The sequence below is a fragment of the Schistocerca serialis genome, chromosome 2, assembly GCF_023864345.2.
Source record: "Schistocerca serialis cubense isolate TAMUIC-IGC-003099 chromosome 2, iqSchSeri2.2, whole genome shotgun sequence".
Taxonomy (NCBI): domain Eukaryota; kingdom Metazoa; phylum Arthropoda; class Insecta; order Orthoptera; family Acrididae; genus Schistocerca; species Schistocerca serialis.
In genome coordinates, this window is record NC_064639.1 from 146529947 (window position 1) to 146556092 (window position 26146).

A 26146-nucleotide genomic window follows, 5' to 3' on the forward strand; every position below is an offset into this window, starting at 1 on the left:
AATATGCCAAAAGTTTACACAAGCATTAGTTTACATACATATTTTCTGAGAAGTTATGAACACACAAATTACTTAGTTACACATTTATATTTTAGTGCTGTATTCTTCTCACACATATATACAAAAGTACCTGGTTGGATATTCTTTCTGCACTTAATTTGCTTAGTAGCATATGATATAGATGCAAGATTTTTGCACATACTTGCATTAATGTTTTACTCTTTACAAAATTCTTTGGTGCAATTTGTTTCATGTTTCTTTCCATCCATGTGGAGCAGAAATTCACTTGCACTGTAGAAACAATGATCAAGTAGGAATGATTTTAATTTTTTGTTAAATACAGTCAGGGACTTACTGTTTTTATTCCTAATGGCAGGCTGTTGTATATTTTAATGCCTTTGTTGAAGGGAGAGTTTTTAAAGGCAGAGATGTGCATTTCTTTAACATGGAGTTTCATTTTCTGCCTAGTGCCATAGTCATGGACATTTACATTTTTATTAAATTTTGTAATATTACTTTTTACAAATTTGCATAGTTCTAGTATACACAGACTGCCAAGGGGTAGGACGAGCAACTTTTGGAGGAGAGGTCTGCAGCTATCGGTCGGCTTTGCCTTGTTCATTATTATTGTAGCTCTCTTTTGGGTGAGGAGAATGTTTGGACTATGTGTAGAGTCTCCCCAGAATATAATACCATACTGCATTACACTGTGGAACTGTGAATAGTAGGCTGTGTGAACAGTTTCTGGGCTTGTGCAGTATGCGAGGATTTGTAGGGCATAGCACACTTTGTTTAGCTTACTATTAGTTTTATTAATGTGTGTTTGCCATTTTAGATTATCCTGGATCCATATGCCTAGAAATCTTGTTTCTGTACTTGGGGATATTTGGGAACTGTGTAATTTCATATCCGGCATAATTTTATTTGTTCTTAGGTGGAAGTTTAGGTAAGTGGTTTTCTTTGTGTTAACTATGAGCTTGTTTTTCTCAAACCAATCACTAATTAACTGAATATCATAATTTATATATTCCTCAAGCTGACTGGTTAATTGAGATCTGGTCTGAGTGAGGACTCTGAGGAATTTAAATCTTTATCAGTGGGTATAAACATAGTGGATGTTGGTCCCACATCGGCACTTGCTATGAAATAACTTTCACACACGGGTTATTACACAAACTACAATGTCTACAATAATATCATTGGTAATAATATTAAATATGTCATAAATACACACAGTTAGTCCAACTTGTAAACAAATATGATGTACCGTTATTTTATTGCCAAACATAAGTAACATTCTCCTTCTACCCCTTGCCCCTCAACTTCTTGTTGTTGTTGTGGTCTTCAGTCCTGAGACTGGTTTGATGCAGCTCTCCATGCTACCCCATCCTGTGCAAGCTTCTTCATCTCCCAGTACTTACTGCAACCCACATCCTCCTGAATCTGCTTAGTGCATTCATCTCTTGGTCTCCCTCTATGATTTTTACCCTCCACGCTGCTCTCCAATGCTAAATTTGTGAATTTGTGATCCCTTGATGCCTCAGAACATGTCCTACTAACCGGTGCCTCCTTTTTGTCAAGTTGTGCCACAAACTCCTCTTCTCCCCAATTCTATTCAATACTTCATCATTAGTTATGTGATCTACCCATCTAATCTTCAGCATTCTTCTGTAGCACCACATTTTGAAAGCTTCTATTCTCTTCTTGTCCAAACTATTTATCTTCCATGTTTCACTTCCATACATGGCTACGCTCCATACAAATACTTTCAGAAACGACTTCCTGACACTTAAATCTATAATTGATGTTAACAAATTTCCCTTCTTCAGAAACGCTTTCCTTGCCATTGCCAGTCTACATTTTATATCTCTCTACTTCGACCATCATCAGTTATTTTGCTCCCCAAATAGCAAAACTCCTTTACTACTTTAATTGTCTCATTTCCTAATCTAATTCCCTCAACATCACCTGACTTAATTCGACCACATTCCATTATCCTCGTTTTTCTTCTGTTGATGTTCATCTTATATCCTCCTTTCAAGACACTGTCCATTCCGTTCAACTGCTCTTCCAAGTCCTTTGCTGTCTCTGATAGAATTACAATGTCATTGGTGAACCTCAAAGTTTTTATTTCTTCTCCATGGATTTTAATACCTACTCTGAATTTTTATTTTGTTTCCTTTACTGCTTGCTCAATGTACAGATTTAATAGCATTGGGGAGAGGCTACAACCCTGTCTCACTCCCTTCCTAACCACTGCTTCCCTTTCATGCCCCTCGACTCTTATAACTGCCATCTGGTTTCTGTACAAATTGTAAATAGCCTTTTGCTCCCTGTATTTTACCTCTGCTACCTTTAGAATTTGAGAGAGAGTATTCCAGTCAACATTGTCAAAACCTTTCTCTAAGTCTACAAATGCTAGAAACGTAAGTTTGCCTTTCCTTAATCTTTCTTCTAAGATAAGTCGTAAGGTCAGTATTGCCTCACGTGTTCCAATATTTCTACGGAATCCAAACTGATCTTCCTTGAGGTCGGCTTCTACCAGTTGTTCCATTCGTCTGTAAATAATTCGCGTTAGTATTTTGCAGCTGTGACTTATTAAACTGATAGTTTGGTAATTTTCACATCTGTCAACACCTGCTTTCTTTGGGATTGGAATTATTGTATTCTTCTTGAAGTCTGAGGGTATTTCACCTGTCTCATACATCTTGCTCACCAGATGGTAGAGTTTTGTCATGACTGGCTCTCCCAAGGCCGTCAGTAGTTCTAATGGAATGTTGTCTACTCCCGGGGCCTTGTTTCGACTCAGGTCTTTCAGTGCTCTGTGAAACTCTTCACGTAGTATCGTGTCTCCCATTTCATCTTCATCTACATCCTCTTCCATTTTCAGAATATTGTCCTCAAGTACATCGCCCTTGTATAGACCCTCTATATACTCCTTCCACCCTTCTGCTTTCCCTTCTTTGCTTAGAACTGGGTTTCCATCTGAGCTCTTGATATTCGTACAAGTGGTTCTCTTTTCTCCAAAGGTCTCTTTAATTTTCCTGTAGGCAGTATCTGTCTTACCCCTAGTGAGATAAGCCTCTACATCCTTACATTTGTCCTCTAGCCATCCCTGCTTAGCCATTTTGCACTTCCTGTCGATCTCATTTTTGAAACGTCTTTATTCTTGTTTGCCTGCATTTTTATATTTTCTCCTTTCATCAATTAAGTTCAATATTTCTTCTGTTACCCATGGAGTTCTATTAGCCCTCGTCTTTTTACCTACTTGATTCTCTGCTGCCTTCACTACTTCATCCCTCAGAGCTACCCATTCTTCTTCTACTGCACTTCTTTCCCCCATTCCTGTCAATTGTTCCCTTATGCTCTCCCTGAAACTCTGTACAACCTCTGGTTCTTTCAGTTTACCCAGGTCCCATCTGCTTAAATTCCCAACTTATCAGCCCAAAATTACTTTTTCTGCACTTGAATTGTTATTGCATTCTCTTATTATTAGTTGCAGCACTTAAACTGTGTCATCCACAGTTCTAGACCATATCTTTTTTCAGCTTATCCTCAGAAACAGATTGCAGGATGGAGATCAGAAACGGCAAACTGCAGTTCCCAATACAATATGCACATGAATGTTAGTAACAACTATGGAATTCATAGAGGCTGTGATTCTTTTTGTTTGGCCTTTTCTTTTTATGCAAGAAAACATGTATGTGCTTGGACATTGCAAATAGTAATTTCATGATTTTTCAGAAAAATCAATTACAGATAATACATTTTTATACATAACTCTGCATTCAATTTATGCTCTACAGCAGTGACATTTTCCTACCATATTTATAAGTTATTCAAAACATACTTAGTACAGAAGTCACAATTTGTATGTAACACTGGCAGAAACTTTAATAAACTTCTATAATGAAATTAGAGAAAAGACCTGTTGTCACCAATTATTCAATAAAGTAATAACACTATAATTTTAACTATCTGTAGGTACAAGTAATTTAATTGAGCTCTTGGTGAAGGAATTCTGCTTACTACTATGTATTTCTGATGTTAAACTAATTTATTGACTGCTTAGTCTACAAAAGCACATTGAGATTGTCAGTTGCTTTGCTGATCTCCAGTAATGATTTTGCATTGGCAGGTTGAAATAGAAATACTAAAATATGGTGCAAAATCATATGAGCACCACTGTGGTGGAGCTATAATATCAGAAAGGCTCATTGTGACTGCTGCCCACTGTCTTCAGAGTTATGATCCAGAACGTTTGCGTGTCACAGTGGGAAAACATCGCCGCAGCCAGCACAATAAATATGAGCAAGTCTTCAGAGTTGACAAGATCCTTCTCCATCCAAAATTTAGAAGAGGTAAATTCTGTAATAATAAAAATTTGTAGCAAAAGTATCCAATTTTTTTCTGCAGAAGCAAGAAACCGCTTCCTTGCTTGTAGGTCTAAATGTAACTTTATTATTCATGCAGCTACATGTTAAACAATGGCAGAGTACAAATATTTTGGTCACATAGCCAGAAGGCAAGCAGAAACAGAAGGAACAATCATAGAGGGAAAAGACATGGAGAATGGCCACCATTATGATGGATAGACCAGATTATCAGCCCGACTGCTATTGGCTTACAGCAAGCAAGTCATCATGCCCAAGACAGAATGTTGTAGAAACAGGTTGTCAAGGGGCTTACCACATGATGCCACTACATCCTTGCATATGGTTAGACCAAAGAGGGAGGCAAAAACTTAAACATATGAATGTTGAAAATGTGATTATAATGACACAAAAAGATACATGATGGGCATAATTTATATTTTCTTCCAAGATGCAGTTAGTCAAGTGTAAGTTTTTCTTTTTATTCCTTGCACATGATTAACTTCATGTTAATTGTAGTACAACTATTTTAAAGAGTCAAAAGACTTTGACTCTCTCTGTCACTATCACATAAATTTCTTTTTATTGTTATATTAAGCAATCTGGAATAGAAGCAAAGCATGGTTGCCTGTTTTTATTTTTAAAAAAAGTGGAGAAGAGGGGAATCTGGATTTAATTGCTGGTTTGTTCATCCAGAAATACATTCCTTCAAAACAACTGTCATCATCAATACAGTCACTTTTAATTTTCAGAACTGGATTGACTCTGATTCCAAGCAATCTTACCACACAGACATTAAAACATGATAAAAAGTATGTTTTAGAACATTTGCAGACAGCTGTAATCATGGTGATATGTGCCTAGTAATCAGAGAGAAGCAAATCTGTAGCTCATGGTCTACTGGTTAGTACCATTACCTCTAGATTGAAGGGTCCCTGATTTGATTCCCAGCCTGGTCAGAGATGTTCTTCACTCATGGACAGGGTGTTTGTGTTGCCATAACCATTTGATCCCATCACCATCATTGACAGGCAAATCACCAAAGTGGCAGTTAACTGAAAGAGTTGCATCAGGCAGCTGAACAACTTCAGATGAGGCCTCCTGGCCAACAATGCCATACAGTCAGTTCAGAAAGAAGCATATGTATCACTAAAACTCTGAATTGAGTTGGAGGCAAGAAAAATATTGTAATGTTCCTGAAGTAGCCCACAATGCTGTAACTCAATCAATTAGCCAAAAATAAAGTTCTATAATACACAAATCACAACTGTCCAGCATCTGAGACAGATGTATAGGAACACAATCATGAATCTCTATATTGTTGTGAAAAGATAACAGTGAAAATCTGTTACGATTTTAGGTGTATGTAGTCTGCTAAAAATTTAAACTACTGTGTTTCAAAAGATATACACAGAAATTAAAAAAGAAAACTCTGAACTATGTTTTTTTATTATTTTCATTTAAATATACTTTGAAGTAGCTGTTAAGCAAATTTTACCATTCAACTGTACTATTCTTACCCGTTAATAGACAGTACTTCACACATCTATGATTGTGTCCAAGTTGCTCACAGCCTCGTTTATATTCTATACACTCTACACTGGACTCATAACAGTGCCTTCATTATATCTTTTTTACTTAATGGCAAAAACCATTCAGCATCAAGTTGAACACAGACACTGCAGAGGATAAAACTGGACTGAACTGAAGTATACCCATGTTCCAGTCTAGAGTTAAGCATTTATTGTTGCCTAGCACTGTTCATCACAAGGCAATCAAAGGAAGATTAAAATTTATCAGGTGCCTTCAGTCAATGGAGATACATGCAAAAACAGTTCTAAAATGAGCCACCTTCAGATGAGGTGCAGACTGAAAATTGCCTTGCATGTTATTTCAATTTTAGAACATATAACTTTGCTTATAATTATATCTAAAAAACAAATGTATTACAATAGCAATATCCATAATAAAAAAGGAAAGGAAGATTATAATTCCAATATTCAATCATCTTGTGACAGAAAAATTTAAAGACAAACATCCACAAGTTTCTGAAGCATATTGTCTGCCCCAAACTGCTGTTAAAACAGATATTTAGTGTAACAGAAAATTAAGTTATTAGTTGATTAGTAATGCACTATTGAATGGTTGCCTCTGAAAATGAACATAAGCTAAAAATATCAAATTCTGCAGAAAGAAAAACAATGCTTTAACCCTTTAACTGCTCTGGATGTGTTAACGTGTTTGCCTTTGTACCTGTCCTTGTGTGCTCTGAATGTGTTTATGCACGCCACCAGTCAGTCCTTCTACCTGGTACTCTAGACACGTTCAGAGTACCAGGTAGAAGGACTGGTGGCACGCGTAAGCACGTTCAAAGCACACTGGGACAGGTACAAAGGCGCGGGCTTTAACACATCCAGAGCAGTTAAAGTGATAAATTAGATTGTGTTATGTGTATGGTACCATCATAGTTGATGATACTGAAATAAAATAGCACAAAATTTTACATTACAATACAGAAAATGGATAAAATTCAAGAAGAGAGGATTTGTATGAAACACAGGGCTACTTGTCTTGCAAAACATTATTCTATATATAAATTTGACTAAGTAATCATTTTATTGGTAAAAGTCAAAGATGAACACACAGTACTTTTGTTACAGATGGTTACTACAGTCATGATATTGGGTTGTTGAAACTGAAAGCCACGGATGATAAAGGGATCAGTTATAACTCACATGTACGACCCATATGTCTCCCGGCTGCACATACCAGAAATGCTGCAGGGACTTGGTGCACTGTTACAGGATGGGGAGCACAGAAACGTAAGTCTCTGATTTGTTTAATTGTATACCCTGCGTCTCTCTTTAGGAACCCTCAGTTGTCATTTGCCCAGTCTTTTGGCAAATATAAGCAATTTAATTTTTTCAGTGTGTAGATGGAGTCAGACCGAACAAATACTGCATACTGTATGTTTCATGCACCTCCCCTTGTCAGAGGAAAACATAGGTTTGTTTCTTCTTACAACATTTTTTAAATTATTTTTTTTTTTTTGTGTCAGTGTGCTGGATTGCTCCAAAAGTAACTTAGAGGAATGTAAACGTTAATGGTTTATGTTAACAAGTTTGAAGAATAACCTGGACTTCAGCAGCTGCTGAGAAACAGTGCTATATGGACATAATGGACAGATAGCTTGGTGTGGGCTGTCACATAAGATGGGTCAAGTTTGACAAGGATGACATGGCAAAAAATATTTACTGATCTTTCACTGTCTAGTGCAGTTATTCACTGCATTAGAGACTGGACAACAGCAAGCACATCATCACAGTACTGGTACAGTCACATACAGTACCTAATTTCAAGATAGCATGGTGTGTCATTTTCCCTGTGCCTAACACAATAACATCTACTATGATTTTTAATAAAAAAATTTAATAATAGTGTTGGTTAAAAACAGTCTTGGTTGCAATTTTAGTTTTTTATTTTTCAATGACACATTTTGCCTTATTAATAATAATAATAATAAGCCCAATTTAACCCTTATTGTATTGTGCACCAGGTCATGCCAAATGTCAGAATCAGAATTTTGTTATCTCATTACATAAACTCGTAAATCATTGATACAATGCACAGGAAACTCACCGATGGAAGTAACATAATTAAGGTACATATAATTTGTCAAGACAAGAGCCAAAATTAATCTTTATTTACGATCATCAGTAAAAGTTTATTACATTACTCTTCAAAAATATCTTTATCATCATTTAAAAATTACTGACTGACTTTTCAGTGAACCCAGGTGCATACTATGAAAGTGTTTCAACTTCAATATCTCATAATTACTGAGTCTGGGAGTACAGTTTTAATCTAAGAGATGTTGTCATGAAATGATTCAAAATGGTTTTCTATAAATAATTCTGGATTCTTACATACAAAGATAAACAATTCATAAATATAAATACACAGAATAGTCAAAATATTTAGATCCCTGAACATTGTTAACATTAATTCATAGGCTTAATATTAAACAATGGAAAATCCAGTATGGAATAATGACAATTGTTATGAAAAGGATAGTTGCTACTCACCACAAACAGAGATGCTGAGCCACAGATAGGCACTACAAGAAGACTGTCAAACAAAGCTTTCAGCCACACGTACCTTCATCAGAACTAGACAACACAGGCACTCATACTCATGCAAATGCAACTCACAGTCTCTGGTTTCCAAGGCCAGACAGGAGTAAGAAACAGTGATCATGTGTGTGTGTGTTGCATTTGTGTGAGTGTAAGTGAGTATGTTGTCTAATTCTGATGAAGACCTGTTTGGCCGAAAGCTTTTTTTGATAGTCTTTGTTGTTGTGCCTATCTGAGACTCAGTGTCTCTGCAATATTGTGAGTAGGCTTAACATTATATACATTTATAATAATAGTTTTTGTGTTAATAATATCCTATTTACATTACTTGCATTTCCTCAAAAGATTATTCTATATCTTACATCAGTTTCGGGGTAGCCATGTAAACAACTTTTCCAGTGTCGATATCACTTGCGTAGAACAATATTGTCAATGAGAATGCAAGACTGTTTAACTTGTTTGCCAAGTAGCTTGTGTGAGAAGACCATGATACATTTTGTCTAGAAATACCACCATGAATTTGACAGTATCTGCTTCCCTAAGTTTCAGATTTTTATGGGTAATTTGGAAGTCATTTGATTTTGGTTGTTTAGTTAAACAGTATTAGTTGGGTCTATGACCTGTTTAATTTCATTAATTAACATCAAACCAATGTTCTAAGTTGTTTAGAGCATCAATGACCCTTTGGGGAACTTATTCTGTGGTATCATTTTCAATAAGTACAGGTGTATCATCTGCAAATAAAACTGACTGGGGTGTTACATTTGGATGTAAATCACTTATATAAATTAAAAACAGGGTAGGGACTAAAGTGGAACTTTGTGGAACTCCTTGTGAAATAATTTTCCAGACTGAGAAACAATTTACTGTTCCTGACGTAGTAACCACCATTTGCTTTCCGTTTGTTAAAAACCATTTGAACCTCTTCAAAGTCCTACTGTTTATTCGGTATCTTTCTAATTTATGTAGCAGTAGAGGTCGGTTTATACAATCAAAAGACTACATAAGGTCACAGAAAATTTCTGAGACTTTTTCAAACTTGTTAAACAGTAACAAATTTGTTGATTGCACATACCGTATTCACATCTTTCTGGAAGCCAAACTGATGTAATGTGATGATACTAGATTTTTCTATGAAATTTTGAATCTGGGTTACAACAACCTTTTCAAATAGTTCTGAGAAGACTGGAATAAGACTTACTGGCCAGTAGTTTCCTACATCTTCCTGTGAGACTTACATGAGTAGAGGCTTTACTAAAGTGTAAACAGAGCAGCTAGGAAGCATCCTTCTTCAAATGACTGACTAGTTATTTCAACTAGGGGTTATGATATAGTAGAAACTGTTGCATTTACTCTAGTGGATATTTCATCCCACACAGTTGAATTTATATTTTTGAGGGATAATACTATGTTTATATATCTTCAGTTGTAATTCTATCAAATTAAGTGAGAACTTCTATGTTATCATGATCAAGACTAATGGGTTGGATATTATCTAGCTAACCACTGACATCAACATTTGATTTTGCTACATTTACAAAAAACTCAATGAAATATGGTGATATTTCTGGAGAATTTACAATCAATTTGTGACCAACTCAATTTTGGAGATTTTGGGCTGCTGGCGATGACACTAAGTTCACATTTTATGGCTGACCATACTGCCTTTGACCTATTTGTATGGTTCAGAATGAATTTTTTATGTTCCTTTTGTTTGCTGCCTTTCTAATCCTTCAAAATACAGTTTTATATCTTTTTACATAGTTTATAAAGTATAAATTTGTATTACTTTTCACTTCATTGTGTAACTGTCATTTTCTAGCACTTGACACTTTCAAACAAGCAGTTATCTACTTCCGTTTGCTTCTCTTTTTTAATGGCATATGGTAGGGGAATTTGCTAAAAATGTCCAAAAATCTTTCAAGATGTGTCATAATTTTTAGAACTTCAATTACGATGATCCACTGGCCATTTTACTTCTTCAAGACTACAATAAAAGAAGTTTATATTTTCATTGTTGGAGTATCATTTGATGAACATTTCTCAAATGCCTAGTTCATTTACTTTTGGTAGCTCCAAAAATAATGAACAATATGAGACATACCAAAATAAAGGGGAATTTTCTTGTACCAACAAATGTGTAATTTGTCAAAAAGTTATTTATAAGGCTGAAGTCTATTTCCTCTTGTGAATTCTGTGAATTTTAGCTTGAAACAAAATGCTCGGACCAGATCAATAACTTGTGCTGATTCATAGGACTCATTTATTATGCTGATGTTAAAATTGACAGCTATCATAATCCTTTTCTTTTTTAATTTCTGTAAGAGACTTTTTGGTTTAACACTTAAATATTCACATGACGAGAAGTAACTTAAGTACTCGCATCAGGTCAATTCGACCCTGGCAAAAATTAAGCTGGCAACATATGCCTAGTCTTATAAAAAATGAAGTGGTATGATTTATGACGGTTTTTGAACACAAATGAATAAAAACACCATGTACTTCATATCATTTAATGACGCTGTGAGTTATTATGTGAGGGGCAAAGAAAACTTACCCTAACTCTAAAAAAATGTTATACACTAATAAAGACCATCAAAATATTTCAGTGAGCTAAGCATTTTGTCCAGATAACTTTGAAAGGCACTTTGCCTACATGCTCCATACAAGAAGCACACACTGTTGAATGCTTGTTGTCATCTGTACATGGCCAGATGGGGCATCTCTTCCATTGGTATGATTTTAGTCTAGTTGCTATTTCCTAGTGTATTTGATGTCAACAGTCTTGCTGCTACTGTTGTGGTACTTCTGTGCCTCTGGCTATCAGAGACAACTTTATTCTCTCCCTAAAATTGTGGAGTATATGCTGTGTTCTCCTGACAACACTCTCCATGATAAGTTTGTTTGCAAGCTCCTTCTGAAATATTCTTCTTTGTACCTTTTGGCCAGTGTTCAAAATTAGATGCAGAGACATTCATAAAGTGGAAAAGCACAGTGAAGGGCTACTTCCTTGTTCTTCAGCCAACCATATAGTTGTTGTGTATGTCAATAGTGCAATTGTAGAAACCTACAATTTCTGGTTTTTATCAGCACCTGTCTCTGAATCTACCTTGACATCACTGTGCATTGATGATATTAGTGGAGGTGAGTAATATTTCCTGGGAACATAAGAGACAAATGAACTTGAACTCACTTTCATGTGTTTAACGAGCAGAAACTCAGCAGGAATTTCAGACTTATTTTTGCTCACTGTTCCCAATAAAGTCAGCTTAATATCCAGAACTGTTTTGGCAATTGCAACACTATTATACTAGTTATCAATGGTTGTGTTCCTTCCTGAATCTCTAATGTGAGCAACAAGTTGTTGAACAACATTTAAATGACTGTTAGACTGCCTGAATGGACCATCAGGCTGCATTCCTGCATACACCTCAAATGAAGGAGAATGCTCTAGAACCTAGTATGACAAACACTTTTATTCCATATTTCTTAGGTTTCTTAGGCAAATACTACCTAAATGAGCAACAATCCTGAAATGGAATGAGTTGCTCATCCATCATCAAATATTCTGCTTGGGTATAAGCTTTCATGAAATTTTTCCCTATTAGTACTAGAAATTTATGAATAGGTGTAAACAGAATGAAGCAACAACAAAAATTGTGGCAATGTTCTTAATCTACATGTTAGTGTACATTCAATCTGCCAATTACATTCTTACTGAAATGAAGGGAGAAGACTGCTGTGCCTTGAGCTACATGTAAATGCATGGTAATAATTTTGTACTTTTTAGCAAAGCCCTTTGACTAAATGATTGTTTGTTCCATTTGGTTTTACTATCTCTGCACCGAGCGAGGTGGCGCAGTGGTTAGCACACTGGACTCGCATTCGGGAGGACGACGGTTCAATCCCGGGTCCGGCCATCCTGATTTAGGTTTTCCGTGATTTCCCTAAATCGCTTCAGGCAAATGCCGGGATGGTTCCTTAGAAAGGGCACGGCCGATTTCCTTCCCCATCCTTCCCTAATCCGAGCTTGTGCTCCGTCTCTAATGACCTCGTTGTCGACGGGACGTTAAACTGTAATCTCCTCCTCCTCCTCCTATCTCTGCCCAGAAAAAGTTAGTCATTTTTCATAGTCACCATTTCATCATCAGAAGCAGCAGAAACATCTGAATCAGTGCCAAGTTCACTTTCTACAACAACGTCATAATCAAAATCAATAGATTTCTCCCACAGATTCATCATTATCTTCATGAAATAAATGCACAATAATTTCTTCATCAGTCATGATTTTAGGCATTCTGTTTCAGGGCAAAAGAACAGCCATGTCACTTTCCTTTCGACTAAGAGAAGAAAATGTGATAGCAAAAATAAAATTGGTTAATAATTGATTTACTTATACAGAAAAGAAAAACTAAACTTATTCAAACACTTGTAGCGTCTGTATTTTATGGCTGATAACTCAGACTCACATCAGAATACAACTGCAAAAACAGCTGAATGCAAACATGTTAGGTCAGATGGGTAACAATGCGAAAACACCAGAAATCATGTTGGGTCAGACGCTGAATAGTGGCATTTTAATGCAAAGCATTGAAGACTGAAAGTACTCTGAATACATTACCTGAAACAGACCAGCAATAAAAGGAAATTCATGCCCCTGGCAAGTTTCAGAATGTCAAGTGCCAAAGAAATCAAGCAAAAGAAAAATCTCTTAGGTTATTTTGACCTGACTTTGCTACTCAACAGTTAAATGGAAATACTTTTGTTACTTCTTTTCCAGGGATTCTATGTATTGAAATATTAGAATGGTTTGTCTTCTTAATTTTATGCAGAAACTTTCAAATATGTCCTTATCATTTAGAATATTAAAATCATCTCTTACCTTAAATGCTAAAGTATTTTTAATAAGTATACAGGAGCCCACATGCATTTTCTTACTTCTACAAAAGATAATAGCTACAGCATAGTTCTCTCATTCATTAATGATTTTGATGCAGTTTTTTTGTTAGCCATTTTTCATTTAGACAAAAGACTGATATATTTCTTCCCTACTACAGAAATTTGTAGACTAGCAGTTTTTGCATCTATGGGATTTATATTTTATTATAATAGAAGGAAACATTCCATGTGGGAAAAATTACATATAAAATCAAAGATGAGGTGACTTACCGAACGAAAGCGCTGGCAGGTCGATAGACACACAAACAAACACAAACGTACACACAAAATTCAAGCTTTCGCAACAAACTGTTGCCTCATCAGGAAAGAGGGAAGGAGAGGGGAAGACGAAAGGAAGTGGGTTTTAAGGGAGAGGGTAAGGAGTCATTCCAATCCCGGGAGCGGAAAGACTTACCTTAGGGGGAAAAAAGGACAGGTATACACTAGCACACACGCACATATCCATCCACACATACAGACACAAGCAGACATATTTAAAGACAAAGAGTTTGGGCAGAGATGTCAGTCGAGGCAGAAGTGTAGAGGCAAAGCAGTTGTTGAAAGACAGGTGAGGTATGAGTGGCGGCAACTTGAAATTAGCAGAGATTGAGGCCTGGCGGATGACGAGAAGAGAGGATATACTGAAGGGCAAGTTCCCATCTCCGGAGTTCGGATAGGTTGGTGTTGGTGGGAAGTATCCAGATAACCCGGACGGTGTAACACTGTGCCAAGATGTGCTGGCTGTGCAACAAGGCATGCTTTTGCGGGATGCGAAAGCTGTTTTCAGGTTGTTGGTGTACTGATTCAGGGATTCCGGACTGGAGCAGATTCGTTTGCCACGAAGACCTAGGCTGTAGGGAAGGGACCGCAAGGCCAGACATACCAACAATTAAAGGGAACAGCCTTGGGTACCAGGATGGCCCCCTCGTATGCCAACCTATTCATGGGTCGCTTAGAGGAAGCCTTCTTGGTTACCCAAGTCTGCCAACCCAAAGTTTGGTACAGATTCATTGATGACATCTTTATGATCTGGACTCACAGTGAAGAAGAACTCCAGAATTTCCTCTCCAACCTCAACTCCTTTGGTTCCATCAGATTCACCTGGTCCTATTCCAAATCCCATGCCACTTTCCTTGACGTTGACCTCCACCTGTCCAATGGCCAACTTCACACGTCCGTCCACATCAAACCCACCAACAAGCAACAGTACCTCCATTATGACAGCTGCCACCCATTCCACATCAAACGGTCCCTTCCCTACAGCCTAGGTCTTCGTGGCAAATGAATCTGCTCCAGTCCGGAATCCCTGAATCAGTACACCAACAACCTGAAAACAGCTTTCGCATCCCGCAACTACCCTCCCAACCTGGTACAGAAGCAAATAACCAGAGCCACTTCCTCGTCCCCTCAAACCCAGAATCCCCCACAGAAAAAACACAAAAGTGCCCCACTTGTGACAGGATACTTTCTGGGACTGGACCAGACTCTGAATGTGGCTCTCCAGCAGGGATACGACTTCCTCAAATCCTGCCCTGAAATGAGATCCATCCTTCATGAAATCCTCCCCACTCCGCCAAGAGTGTCTTTCCGCCGTCCACCTAACCTTCGTAACCTGTTAGTTCATCCCTATGAAATCCCCAAACCACCTTCCCTACCCTCTGGCTCCTATCCTTGTAACTGCCCCCGATGCAAAACCTGTCCCATGCACCCTCCCACCACCACCTACTCCAGTCCTGTAACCCGGAAGGTGTACACGATCAAAGGCAGAGCCACGTGTGAAAGCACCCACGTGATTTACCAACTGACCTGCCTACACTGTGATGCATTCTATGTGGGAATGACCAGCAACAAACTGTCCATTCGCATGAATGGACACAGGCAGACAGTGTTTGTTGGTAATGAGGATCACCCTGTGGCTAAACATGCCTTGTTGCACAGCCAGCACATCTTGGCACAGTGTTACACCGTCCGGGTTATCTGGATACTTCCCACCAACACCAACCTATCCGAACTCCGGAGATGGGAACTTGCCCTTCAGTATATCCTCTCTTCTCGTCATCCGCCAGGCCTCAATCTCCGCTAATTTCAAGTTGCCGCCACTCATACCTCACCTGTCTTTCAACAACTGCTTTGCCTCTACACTTCTGCCTCGACTGACATCTCTGCCCAAACTCTTTGTCTTTAAATATGTCTGCTTGTGTCTGTATGTGTGGATGGATATGTGCGTGTGTGCTAGTGTATACCTGTCCTTTTTTCCCCCTAAGGTAAGTCTTTCCGCTCCCGGGATTGGAATGACTCCTTACCCTCTCCCTTAAAACCCACTTCCTTTCGTCTTCCCCTCTCCTTCCCTCTTTCCTGATGAGGCAACAGTTTGTTGCGAAAGCTTGAATTTTGTGTGTACGTTTGTGTTTGTTTGTGTGTCTATCGACCTGCCAGCGCTTTCGTTCGGTAAGTCACCTCATCTTTGATTTTGTATAGGATTTATATTTTATATCCAAGACATTGATGCTTAAATGCATTAGAAATGTCTATTAATTTTATTATGGTTTTCAGAATGGACTTTTTTTAGGAGAGTGTCACCCCCTCCCCAAATCACTCATTTTTATTTTTTTTAAATTTTGTACATGTCAATAAATTTCTTGCTGAATTTTGCAGACCTTAACCAGTTCATACACATGCCATCCAGCAGTAAGCAATCTGCATCTACATCAGTATTCTGCAAAACACTGTGAAGTGCATGGTAGAGGTTACGTCCCATTGTGCGAGTTGTTTTTTCATTGCATTCATATATGGACCACAGGAAGAATGATTGCTGAAATGTCTCTGAGCATCCTGCATTAGCCTAATCTTATCTTTTAATCCCAATGGGAGTAATATGTAGGTTTGGGGGGGGGGGGGGGTGATATCTTCTGACACTTATCAATTAAAGCTGGTTCTAGAAAGTTTCTTTGTAGGCTTTCAAGGGACAGTTACCATTTATCTTCAGCTGTCTGCCAGTTCAATTCTTTTGGCATCTTCATGATACTCTTCCATGGATTGTTTGAACCTGTGACCATTTGTACTTCCCTCATTTACAGGGTGTTTCAAAAATGACTGGTATATTTGAAATGGCAATAAAAACTAAACGAGCAGCGATAGAAATACACCGTTTGTTGCAATATGCTTGGGACAACAGTACATTTTCAGGCGGACAAACTTTCGAAATTACAGTAGTTACAATTTTCAACAACAGAAGGCGCTGCAAGTGATGTGAAAGATATAGAAAACAACGCAGTCTGTGGGTGCACCATTCTGTACATCGTCTTTCTGCTGTAAGCGTGTGCTGTTCACAACGTGCAAGTGTGCTGTAGACAACATGGTTTATTCCTTAGAACAGAGGATTTTTCTGGTGTTGGAATTCCATCACCTAGAACACAGTGTTGTTGCAACAAGACGAAGTTTTCAATGGAGGTTTAATGTAACCAAAGGACCGAAAAGCGATACAATAAAGGATCTGTTTGAAAAATTTCAACGGACTGGGAACGTGACGGGCGAATGTGCTGGAAAGGTAGGGCGACCGCGTACGCAACCACAGAGGGCAACGCGCAGCTAGTGCAGCAGGTGATCCAACAGCGACCTCGGGTTTCTGTTCGCCGTGTTGCAGCTGCGGTCCAAATGACGCCAACGTCCAAGTATCATCTCATGCGCCAGAGTTTACACCTCTATCCATACAAAATTCAAACACGGCAACCCCTCAGCGCCGCTACCATTGCTGCACGAGAGACATTCGCTAACGATATAGTGCACAGGATTGATGACGGCAATATGCATGTGGGCAGCATTTGGTTTACTGACAAAGCTTATTTTTACCTGGACGGCTTCGTCAATAAACAGAACTGGCGCATATGGGGAACCAAAAAGCCCCATGTTGCAGTCCCATCGTCCCTGCATCCTCAAAAAGTACTCGTCTGAGCCGCCATTTCTTCCAAAGGAATCATTGGCCCATTTTTCAGATCCGAAACGATTACTGCATCACGCTATCTGGACATTCTTCGTGAATTTGTGGCGGTACGAACTGCCTTAGATGACACTGCGAACACCTTGTGGTTTATGCAAGATGGTGCCCGGCCACATCGCACGGCCGACGTCTTTAATTTCCTGAATGAATATTTCGTTGACCGTGTGATTGCTTTGGGCTATCCGAAACATACAGGAGGCGGCGTGGATTGGCCTCCCTACTCACCAGACATGAACCCCTGTGACTTCTTTCTGTGGGGACACTTGAAAGACCAGGTGTACCGTGAAAATCCAGAAACAATTGAACAGCTGAAGCAGTACATCTCATCTGCATGTGAAGCCATTCTGCCTGACACGTTGTCAAAGGTTTCGGGTAATTTCATTCAGAGACTACGCCATATTATTGCTACACATGGTGGATATGTGGAAAATATCATACTATAGAGTTTCCCAGACCGCAGCGCCATCTGTTGTTGAAAATTGTAACTACTGTAATTTCGAAAGTTTGTCTGCCTGAAAATGTACTGTTGTCCCAAGCATATTGCAACAAACGGTGTATTTCTATCGCTGCTCGTTTAGTTTTTATTGCCGTTTCAAATATACCGGTCATTTTTTAAACACCCTGTATGTCCATTCAATATTTGTTGTCAATTCTATCTGGTATGATTCCCACACACTTGAGCAATTTTCAAGGATGGGTTGCATGAGTATTTTGTATGCAGTCTCCTTTGTAGACTGATTACACTTCCCTAGCATTCTATTCATGGGCTGCAAGCTGCCACCTGCTTTACTTGCAACTAACACTGTGTGTTCATTCCATTCCATATACATGTAAATTGTTACACTTAGGTATTTGTATGAGTCGACCAATTCCAGCTGTGATTCACTGATATTATAGTCAAAGGATACTATGCTTTTCTGTTTTTTTTTTTTCCTGAAGTGCCCAGTTTTATATTTCTGAACATTTTAAGCAAGTTGCCAGTCTTTGCACTGCTTTGAAATCTTATGAAGATCTGATGACTAAATATTTCTGCAGTTTCTTTCAGACAGTGTTTCATTACAGATAACTGCATCATCTGTCAAATGTCTGAAATTACTGTCAGCATTAGCTGCAAGATCATTAACACACAACATGAGCAGCAAGGGTCACAACACACTTCCCTGGAAAACCCCTGGTGGCACTTCTACATCTGTTGATGACTTTCCATTGAAGGTACCATGTTGCTTTCTCTCTACCAAAAAATTTTCGGTCCAGTCACAAATTTCACTTATTACCCAACCTGTGGTTTTAAACGTCTTAGGACCCATAAATAATGTTTTTAGCCTTTTACACTGTTCCCTGACACCCCAGTTTACTTCATTCATATATTTATCTCTCACTGCTCTTCTTTTGATAATGCCACATACTACTAATATTCACATTGCAAATACATTTTTGCTGTTTTGATCACATTTCTCATTCCAATGAGGATATATTCTTGACTGTAGCTTCAAAGAAAATTTGTCCCCATGTGGTTAAAAACTGCTTTATAGTTTAATATTAAAATTCAGCCTCCAGTTGCGTAAGCAAAGTAACTTTAACTAGGTTTCAGCTATAATAATGTAGCCTTCTTTAGAAATATCACAATATAAAATTAAAAGTAAAACATGCCATATATTGGCCCTATCAAACTTAAAATGTTAGTACTACAGTACATAGTCATAAGACTGCGTCACTTCTACTAATGTTTTGCTGATAGGCCACACAAACGGGCCAGACAGGTGGGCTGCAGGTGCTGAGTCATAACTGGGTGAAGGTGTTGGTCCACAAGAGCAGAGATTTTCTCAATTGGGGCACCTATTCTAGGTTTACAAGGTAGATTACCTAAAGGAAAATAATATTTAATTATATGCTAAATTCAACTTTTATATTATTAATAAATATGAGTGTCATCTTTCATACAATAGAAAATTGATGTAGGGATATCAACAATGTAGGAAAAGATAAGACTTCTACTTACCGTAAAGAAGACACATTAAGTTGCAGACAGGCACAATTAAAAGACACTTACACAAAGCTTTCAGTCACAGCCTTCATTAGCATTCATATACACAAGAAAGCACACCTCATGCACCCATGATCATCAACTCCGGCAGCTCAGGCCAGAATGCAACCATCACATAGAATGGCAACAGCAATGAGAAGTGATTATTTGTGCTGCCAGTCCCTTGTCACATGGGTCATATACATGTGAAAAAAATCTAGTTTCAATATCGCTCTCATACATCCAACCAATACATTTTGTTATATCTCTGTCACTTCCATATCTTATTTCATTAGACGCAGAACTAACAGTTAGGGTTTAACACACCATGATGAGGACATTATAGATGGAGCACAATCTTTGATATGAAAAGATGTGGAAGGTAATTGGCCATATACTATTTGAGGAACCACCCCAGCATTTGCTTTAATCAATTTAAGGACCAAAGAAAATCTAAATATGCGGATATTTTAACCTCGCTCCTCCAAAGTGCTAGTCTGGTTCATTAACAACTACACTGACCTTTCTTGGTAGGATCAGCAGTGAAACCAGAAATGTTGTACCTACATAAACACTGTTTCCCCCTTCTTTTTTTTTAAATACAAGTATTATAGCCATTCTTCATGGACACTCCATGAAGCACAGTTGTGGTGATGGTAATCAAAAAGTATTTGATCCAAACAGTAAACCATTTATTTTCGAAGTCCTGAGATACAGTGTGATTCTTGAAATGAAATTGTAAGTTTTAGTAATGTAATATTCAGCACTTTTCTGGTAAGATGAACTTGTGTTGCATCTTCAATTGGTCAGATTATTGTCAGCTTATTCGTCCATGTGATTCTCAGCTTGTACTGCATCTTAAATTGGTCAGATTATTGTCAGCTTATTCATCCATGTAATTCTCAGTGGAAACCACCTATTGTGGTTATTGTGTAACATATGGGCTTTGATTGTACTTTATTGGTATTCATGTTGGAGCTACTGCCATGCTCTGATCATGATACAACAGGTGTGACCACCAACAATTTGTCCACCTGCAATCCACGTGAATGGTCAATTTCAACCTATCTATGGATAGGAAAAATTTACTCTGAAACATGACATTATGTGTTATGAACAAAGTATGATCAACATAGCATGTGCTATGATCAATGTAGCATGTGCTTGCTTGTGGAATTATGTATTCTACATCAGAAACTAGTGATTAATAAAGTCATGCATATCCATATTTTTTGTGGAGAGGCTAAGAAAAGCCCTGTATTCTCTCCTTCCAAACGTTTCTGAAATATAAAAAAATGATGACATCATCCTATGTTGCTGTGGCAGTGACAGCTTGTTCTAATTGATTAAACAGATTGTGATATCTCCTATTATTAAAATTTAATGGTGTTAAGATACAATTTTGTATATGAATATTAGATAATATTTCTACACTTTATGGACTCTTGTGAGGAAAAAGGGGGGGGGGGGGGGGGGGTAGGAGGGATACAACATAATCATTCCAGCCTCGTTTTCAATCTTCAGTATGGACAATATCCCTTTTTCTCACCTGCTACTGCCTGTTTTTTTTTATAGCTCAGGACATGGAGAGCCTTTCTGATGTACTGCTAGCAGCATATGTTCCATTACTGGAACAAGAGACATGCCGCACAAAAGAAGTTTATGGGGACCGAGATCAAGCGATTCTTGATGGCATGCTTTGTGCTGGTCTCCTTGAAGGTGGTGTCGATGCTTGTGGAGGTGACTCCGGTGGACCCCTGGCTTGTGAAGTTGATGGTAAGGATTTGTCTTATACCTAAATTTTAACAGCTGAGTAAATAAAACACATATTTTATATAAGTAGTTTATCATATATTACAAGAGATGTCTTTCAAACGTTGGAATTACAATACATGCACAAAGTGGAGAAATTAAAGATAAACAACATAGTTTTGAAGTATATAAATATTTTGAACAGATTGAAATTACTGTGAAATACTGTTTTAGCATAAGGAATCAACTGAAACATGCCATTTTAAAGTTGTGTGAGTAATTAATTAAGAGATGAAGTTCAGAAAAAAAGCTGAGAAAAGCTGAACTGAATTAAAGAATTTTGGCTTTTAAAATGCAGTTTGGCAGCCAGGAAGAAACAGTAGCACACATCCTAAGCTATTACACTCAGCATTATAATTTAATTGTCACTTAATACATTCTTCAAAAAAGAAATGGAATCGAATGAAATAAAGTTTACTTTTAAAGAGAAAAAAGACTGAATAGTCATGGCACAATGAGTAAAATACCACGACAAATTCAGACTATCAGTTATTCAAGAAAAACCAGTTTATAATTGTGAACTTTGAGTTCCTGCAGTTATACCAAATGTTTAAAGAACTTATGGGAATGAATTCAGATAACATCCTCAACTTCCTCAGATATTTTGTCAAGTGAAAATATTGTCATTTTAAAGGCATAAATGTAATGAGAGATAACTGTGCATGGCAGTTTAAACCCTTGGTGAGTGAACTGTACTGATGCAGAAACCAAAAGAACACATATTCAAAAAGCAAACCATACATTAAATAAGCAGTGTATCTTCTACTTCAACAATATCGTTTCCTTGCAATGAAAATAAATAGTTCAATCAGGGCATATATTTGTTTTGAGTTTCTATCCACCCAGATACTATCTTGAACCTTTGGCCTGAATAATTTTCTCAGTGACATTGCTGTTTGATGGGTAATGATAATATTTCAACTTCATGGAGTGATTCTGGGAGGACAACTATCTGTTAGTGGAACAGTTTGGCTTAGGTGGAAAGGGATTTCTTGTTATAGATATTGTAGGTGGTTTTATAGGCTCTATGAATATTTTCTGTTTGGGTTTTATTGGTCACTCTGCTATTATCAGTATTCCTCGTAACTTCTCCCATGTTTAACCTGTGTGATGTTTCCATATATCGTCATAAGGGACACTAGACTATTACACTTCAAATCCATGTTCTGTATTTTCTTGGAGGCCAGTTTTGGTAGTGATCACATGAGGCTTCTCTAGGACATGTATGAATTCTATGGTAGTCCTGGTAATCACTGTTAGGTCATCAACTTAGATGAGGCACTTGATATTGCTTTATATATTATGTTCCCATATTTATTGTAGATATTTCTCTTTGCCATGTTTTTATGACCTTACCTGACTGAAAAGGGATAGAGATAACCCATCACCTTGCCTTACATTTTTTTTTAATTTTAAAAGATTCATTATTTGATGCAATACCATAATGCATGGAAAGTTCTAGTTGAGAATAACAATTTATTTAGAAATAAAGAGACAAATAATATATTTCATACATTAATTTTATTTCAAGGTGTTTGGTAAAGTCCACTGGATTGAGTTAGTTGTTTTGCTATCTATATCATGTTCATGCAATACCTTAAATAGGGTGGCATGGTGAACTGAGTCATAGGTTTTAAAAATCACTGTACATGACCACTATGCAAATCAGACCATCACTAATGAATGTCAACCTAGTTTTCAGCTATAATTCATTACATTAGTTGTCCTAATCAGATAAGAAAGATGTGTGAGAAAGCATTTTAGGCAAATGTGTTCATTATAAAAACTTGTTATTGACTATGAATTATATTTACTCTTTTTGTAGTTGAAAGTATACTTAATTGTGTCCCTTCATGTTAGAAATATGCGTAATGATGGAACATGAAGCAGACATAGATGGTATGCATAAACTACATTGTTTTTAAATAAGTTTTATTTTTGTTCACATGAGATCATTACTTACTGTTTCAATATGATTACAGGGAGGTTCGTGCTAACAGGACTTGTATCGTGGGGTGATGGTTGTGCTAAACCATCAAAACCTGGTGTTTACACCAGGATTTCACATTATGTTGATTGGATACATGCATCTTTCAAGAAACTGGGCTTGCAACAAGAACTTTAGCCCAGCATGTTATACTTTTCCCAAAAAGGGACAAAAAAAAATCAAGAGCTGAATACCAAAAATTTGTTACACTGAAACTATTTTTGTAAAAATAATTGTACATATGATGTATATAGATGTACAGTTAATTTATATGTACATATTGCATAAAATTCCCAAAAGACTGCCATATTAATTTATAAAGATAATTTTATTTTTTGTTGATTTGTGCATTTTTATTTTAATGCTCTATTACCTTCCACTAATGAAATCAGTAAAACATTTTCAGATTTATGACAAGTTTCTCAGCTCATTCCAACCATCAGACATAATAAGTTTGTTGAAAATATTAATCCTTGCACTGTACTGGTCACAAATGAGTACAATGACAAGATGCACTGCTTTCTGTACACAGTAGTGCAATCCCATGCAAGTACAATGTTGAGGGTGTAAAAATGTCCTGTATCACACAAACAACAGAACTACACATGTAATCCATTATTCCCCTACTTGCAGTCAAATAAAATATTTATAAGAAAAGTTACAGAAGTCATCTATGAAATTATTAACTGTTACCATTCAGAGTTGTTTGTTCGTTGAGTTTAGTAACAATTTCTAAATGCAACCATAGGACATTTACTGGGTAGAATGAGTGTCTCTGAACAAGAAAGTGAACTTTATAAATATGTAGCTCTTGGAATTCAGTTCCATTTCTATGAATTAATGCTGTACATACAAAATAGTCTTTAGTACAACAACAACAACAACAACAACAACAACAACAAAAACAATAATTGTTATTATTATTAGTTGTAGGCACGTATGGTCCATTTTTGCCAAATGCTGCCACATATACACTGAGCTGACAAAAGTAATGGGATGGCGATATGTACATTTACAGACTGTGGTAGTATCAGATACACAACATTTAAAAGGGCTATGCATTGTCAGAGCTGTCATTTGTATTCAGTTGATTCATAATGTAAAGATGTCTGACATAATTATGGCTGCACAATGGGAACTAACAGAATGTGGAATGACAGCTGGAGCTAGGCTCATGGGACATTTCATTTGGGATGAATAATGCAGTTGCCGATGGCCTTCACTTAACCACTGAGAGCAGCAGCATTTGTGTAGAGATGTCAGTGCTAATAGACTATCAGTACTCGATGAAATAACTGCAAAAATCAATGTGGGATGTATGACTAATGTATCAATTAGGACAGTGTTGCAAAATATGACATTAACAATATTAGAGAAGGAAAGTTGCTACTCATCATGTAGCAGAGATGCTGAGTCGCGATAGGCACAACAAAAAGATTCACACAATTATAGCTTCCAGCCATTAAGGCCTTTGTCAGCTATAGACACACATACACACATGCACACACACACACACTCACGCAAACACAACTTGCACACATGTCTGAAGTCTCAGACAACTGAAGCCACATTGTGGTCTCATGACCATTTTGGTTGCACCCTAGATGACTGGTCAAATGAGTCTGAATTTCAGATACTAAGAGCTAATGTTGGAGACCATTTGGAGCCATTCATGGCCTTCACATTTCCAAACAATGATGGAATGACAATGCTCCAAGTCACTGGGCCACAACTGTCCTTGATTGGTTTGAAGAACATTCTGAACATTTCAAGTGAATGATTTAGCGACCCAGATCACCCAACATGAGACCCATCAAAAATTTATGGGGCATAATCGGGAGGTCAATTTCTGCACAAAATCCTGCACTGGCAACACTTTCGCTGGACAGCTATAGAGGCAGCATGATTAAATATTTCTGCAGGGGACATCCAACAGCTTGTTGAGTCCAACCTATGATGAAGAGTTGCTGCGCTATGGAGGGAAAAAGGAGGTCCTACATGATATTAGGAGGTATCCCATGACTTTTATCACCTCAGTGTATATCAGCTGCTGTTGCCATGTACTGTTTCACAATCTGTACACTTTTTAGGAATTAAACATTTGTGTTTTGACTAGTTTATCTGCAATAGTAGTGCAGGGTTGAAGAGGCTTACACAGAATAGACTCTAGCAGTGTGCACATGAGAAGGTAGGTGGTAGGGTGATGTGCAGTGGCAAGGAGCAGGGTGTATCAAGTGACACTCCAGTCAATAGTGTCATTCTGCCTCATCTGCCAGTAGCATGTGCATTGGGGAGCATGTAGAACATTCAGTGTTGATTTTCATGGTATTTCAGGTTCGGTGAGGTTATTTAGCCACTATGGTGTTCATTAGGGGCAGCATAAGGCAAATATGACAAGTAGTACATTTAGAAGTGGCGGTGATAGTTTTCCAAGTTTACAAATTCTGCTAAGGAGAGTCAGAAGCAGAAACAGTGGCTTGGCGTAGCACTCATACCTGCGTTGGTGGTTACCAGGATAGGCAATGGACAGAATGTGAGGCATGGGATGAAGACAAAGATCACAGTGGTGGTGCCACAAAATATTCTTTGTCTCTCTATGCAGAATGCGTCGCACTGCTGTCTTCTTACATGCATGCCACTATAGCATTGAGAACTGCATCAGATCTTCAGGCTGAAGACCACAACAATAACAAAATCATGATATACGAGCTTGCCTATATTACTACCTCACCATTTAATAACATAATCTTTATTTGTCTATAAGAACTTCTGAGTCTTGGATATCTTTGTATTTGTGTATTACAATAAAAAAACATACCACAAATACAATGACTATATAACAAAAGGTAGCACATTAGATACTACAGTTCAACTATCTTTAAA

General features: G+C 37.6%; 1 protein-coding gene across 1 annotated transcript in view; it reads left to right on the top strand.

The window, feature by feature from the left end:
* The window catches only part of LOC126455473 (mast cell tryptase-like), a 33891-nt gene extending 10400 nt beyond the window's left edge, over positions 1–23491 (top strand). The window contains exons 3-6 of the mRNA XM_050091227.1: positions 4139–4361; positions 7034–7195; positions 21040–21240; positions 23259–23491. Coding sequence (XP_049947184.1) covers positions 4139–4361; positions 7034–7195; positions 21040–21240; positions 23259–23401 — 729 coding nt within the window. The 3' untranslated portion in view covers positions 23402–23491. The remainder of the gene's footprint in view (positions 1–4138; positions 4362–7033; positions 7196–21039; positions 21241–23258) is intronic.
* The last annotated feature ends 2655 nt before the right edge of the window (positions 23492–26146 follow it).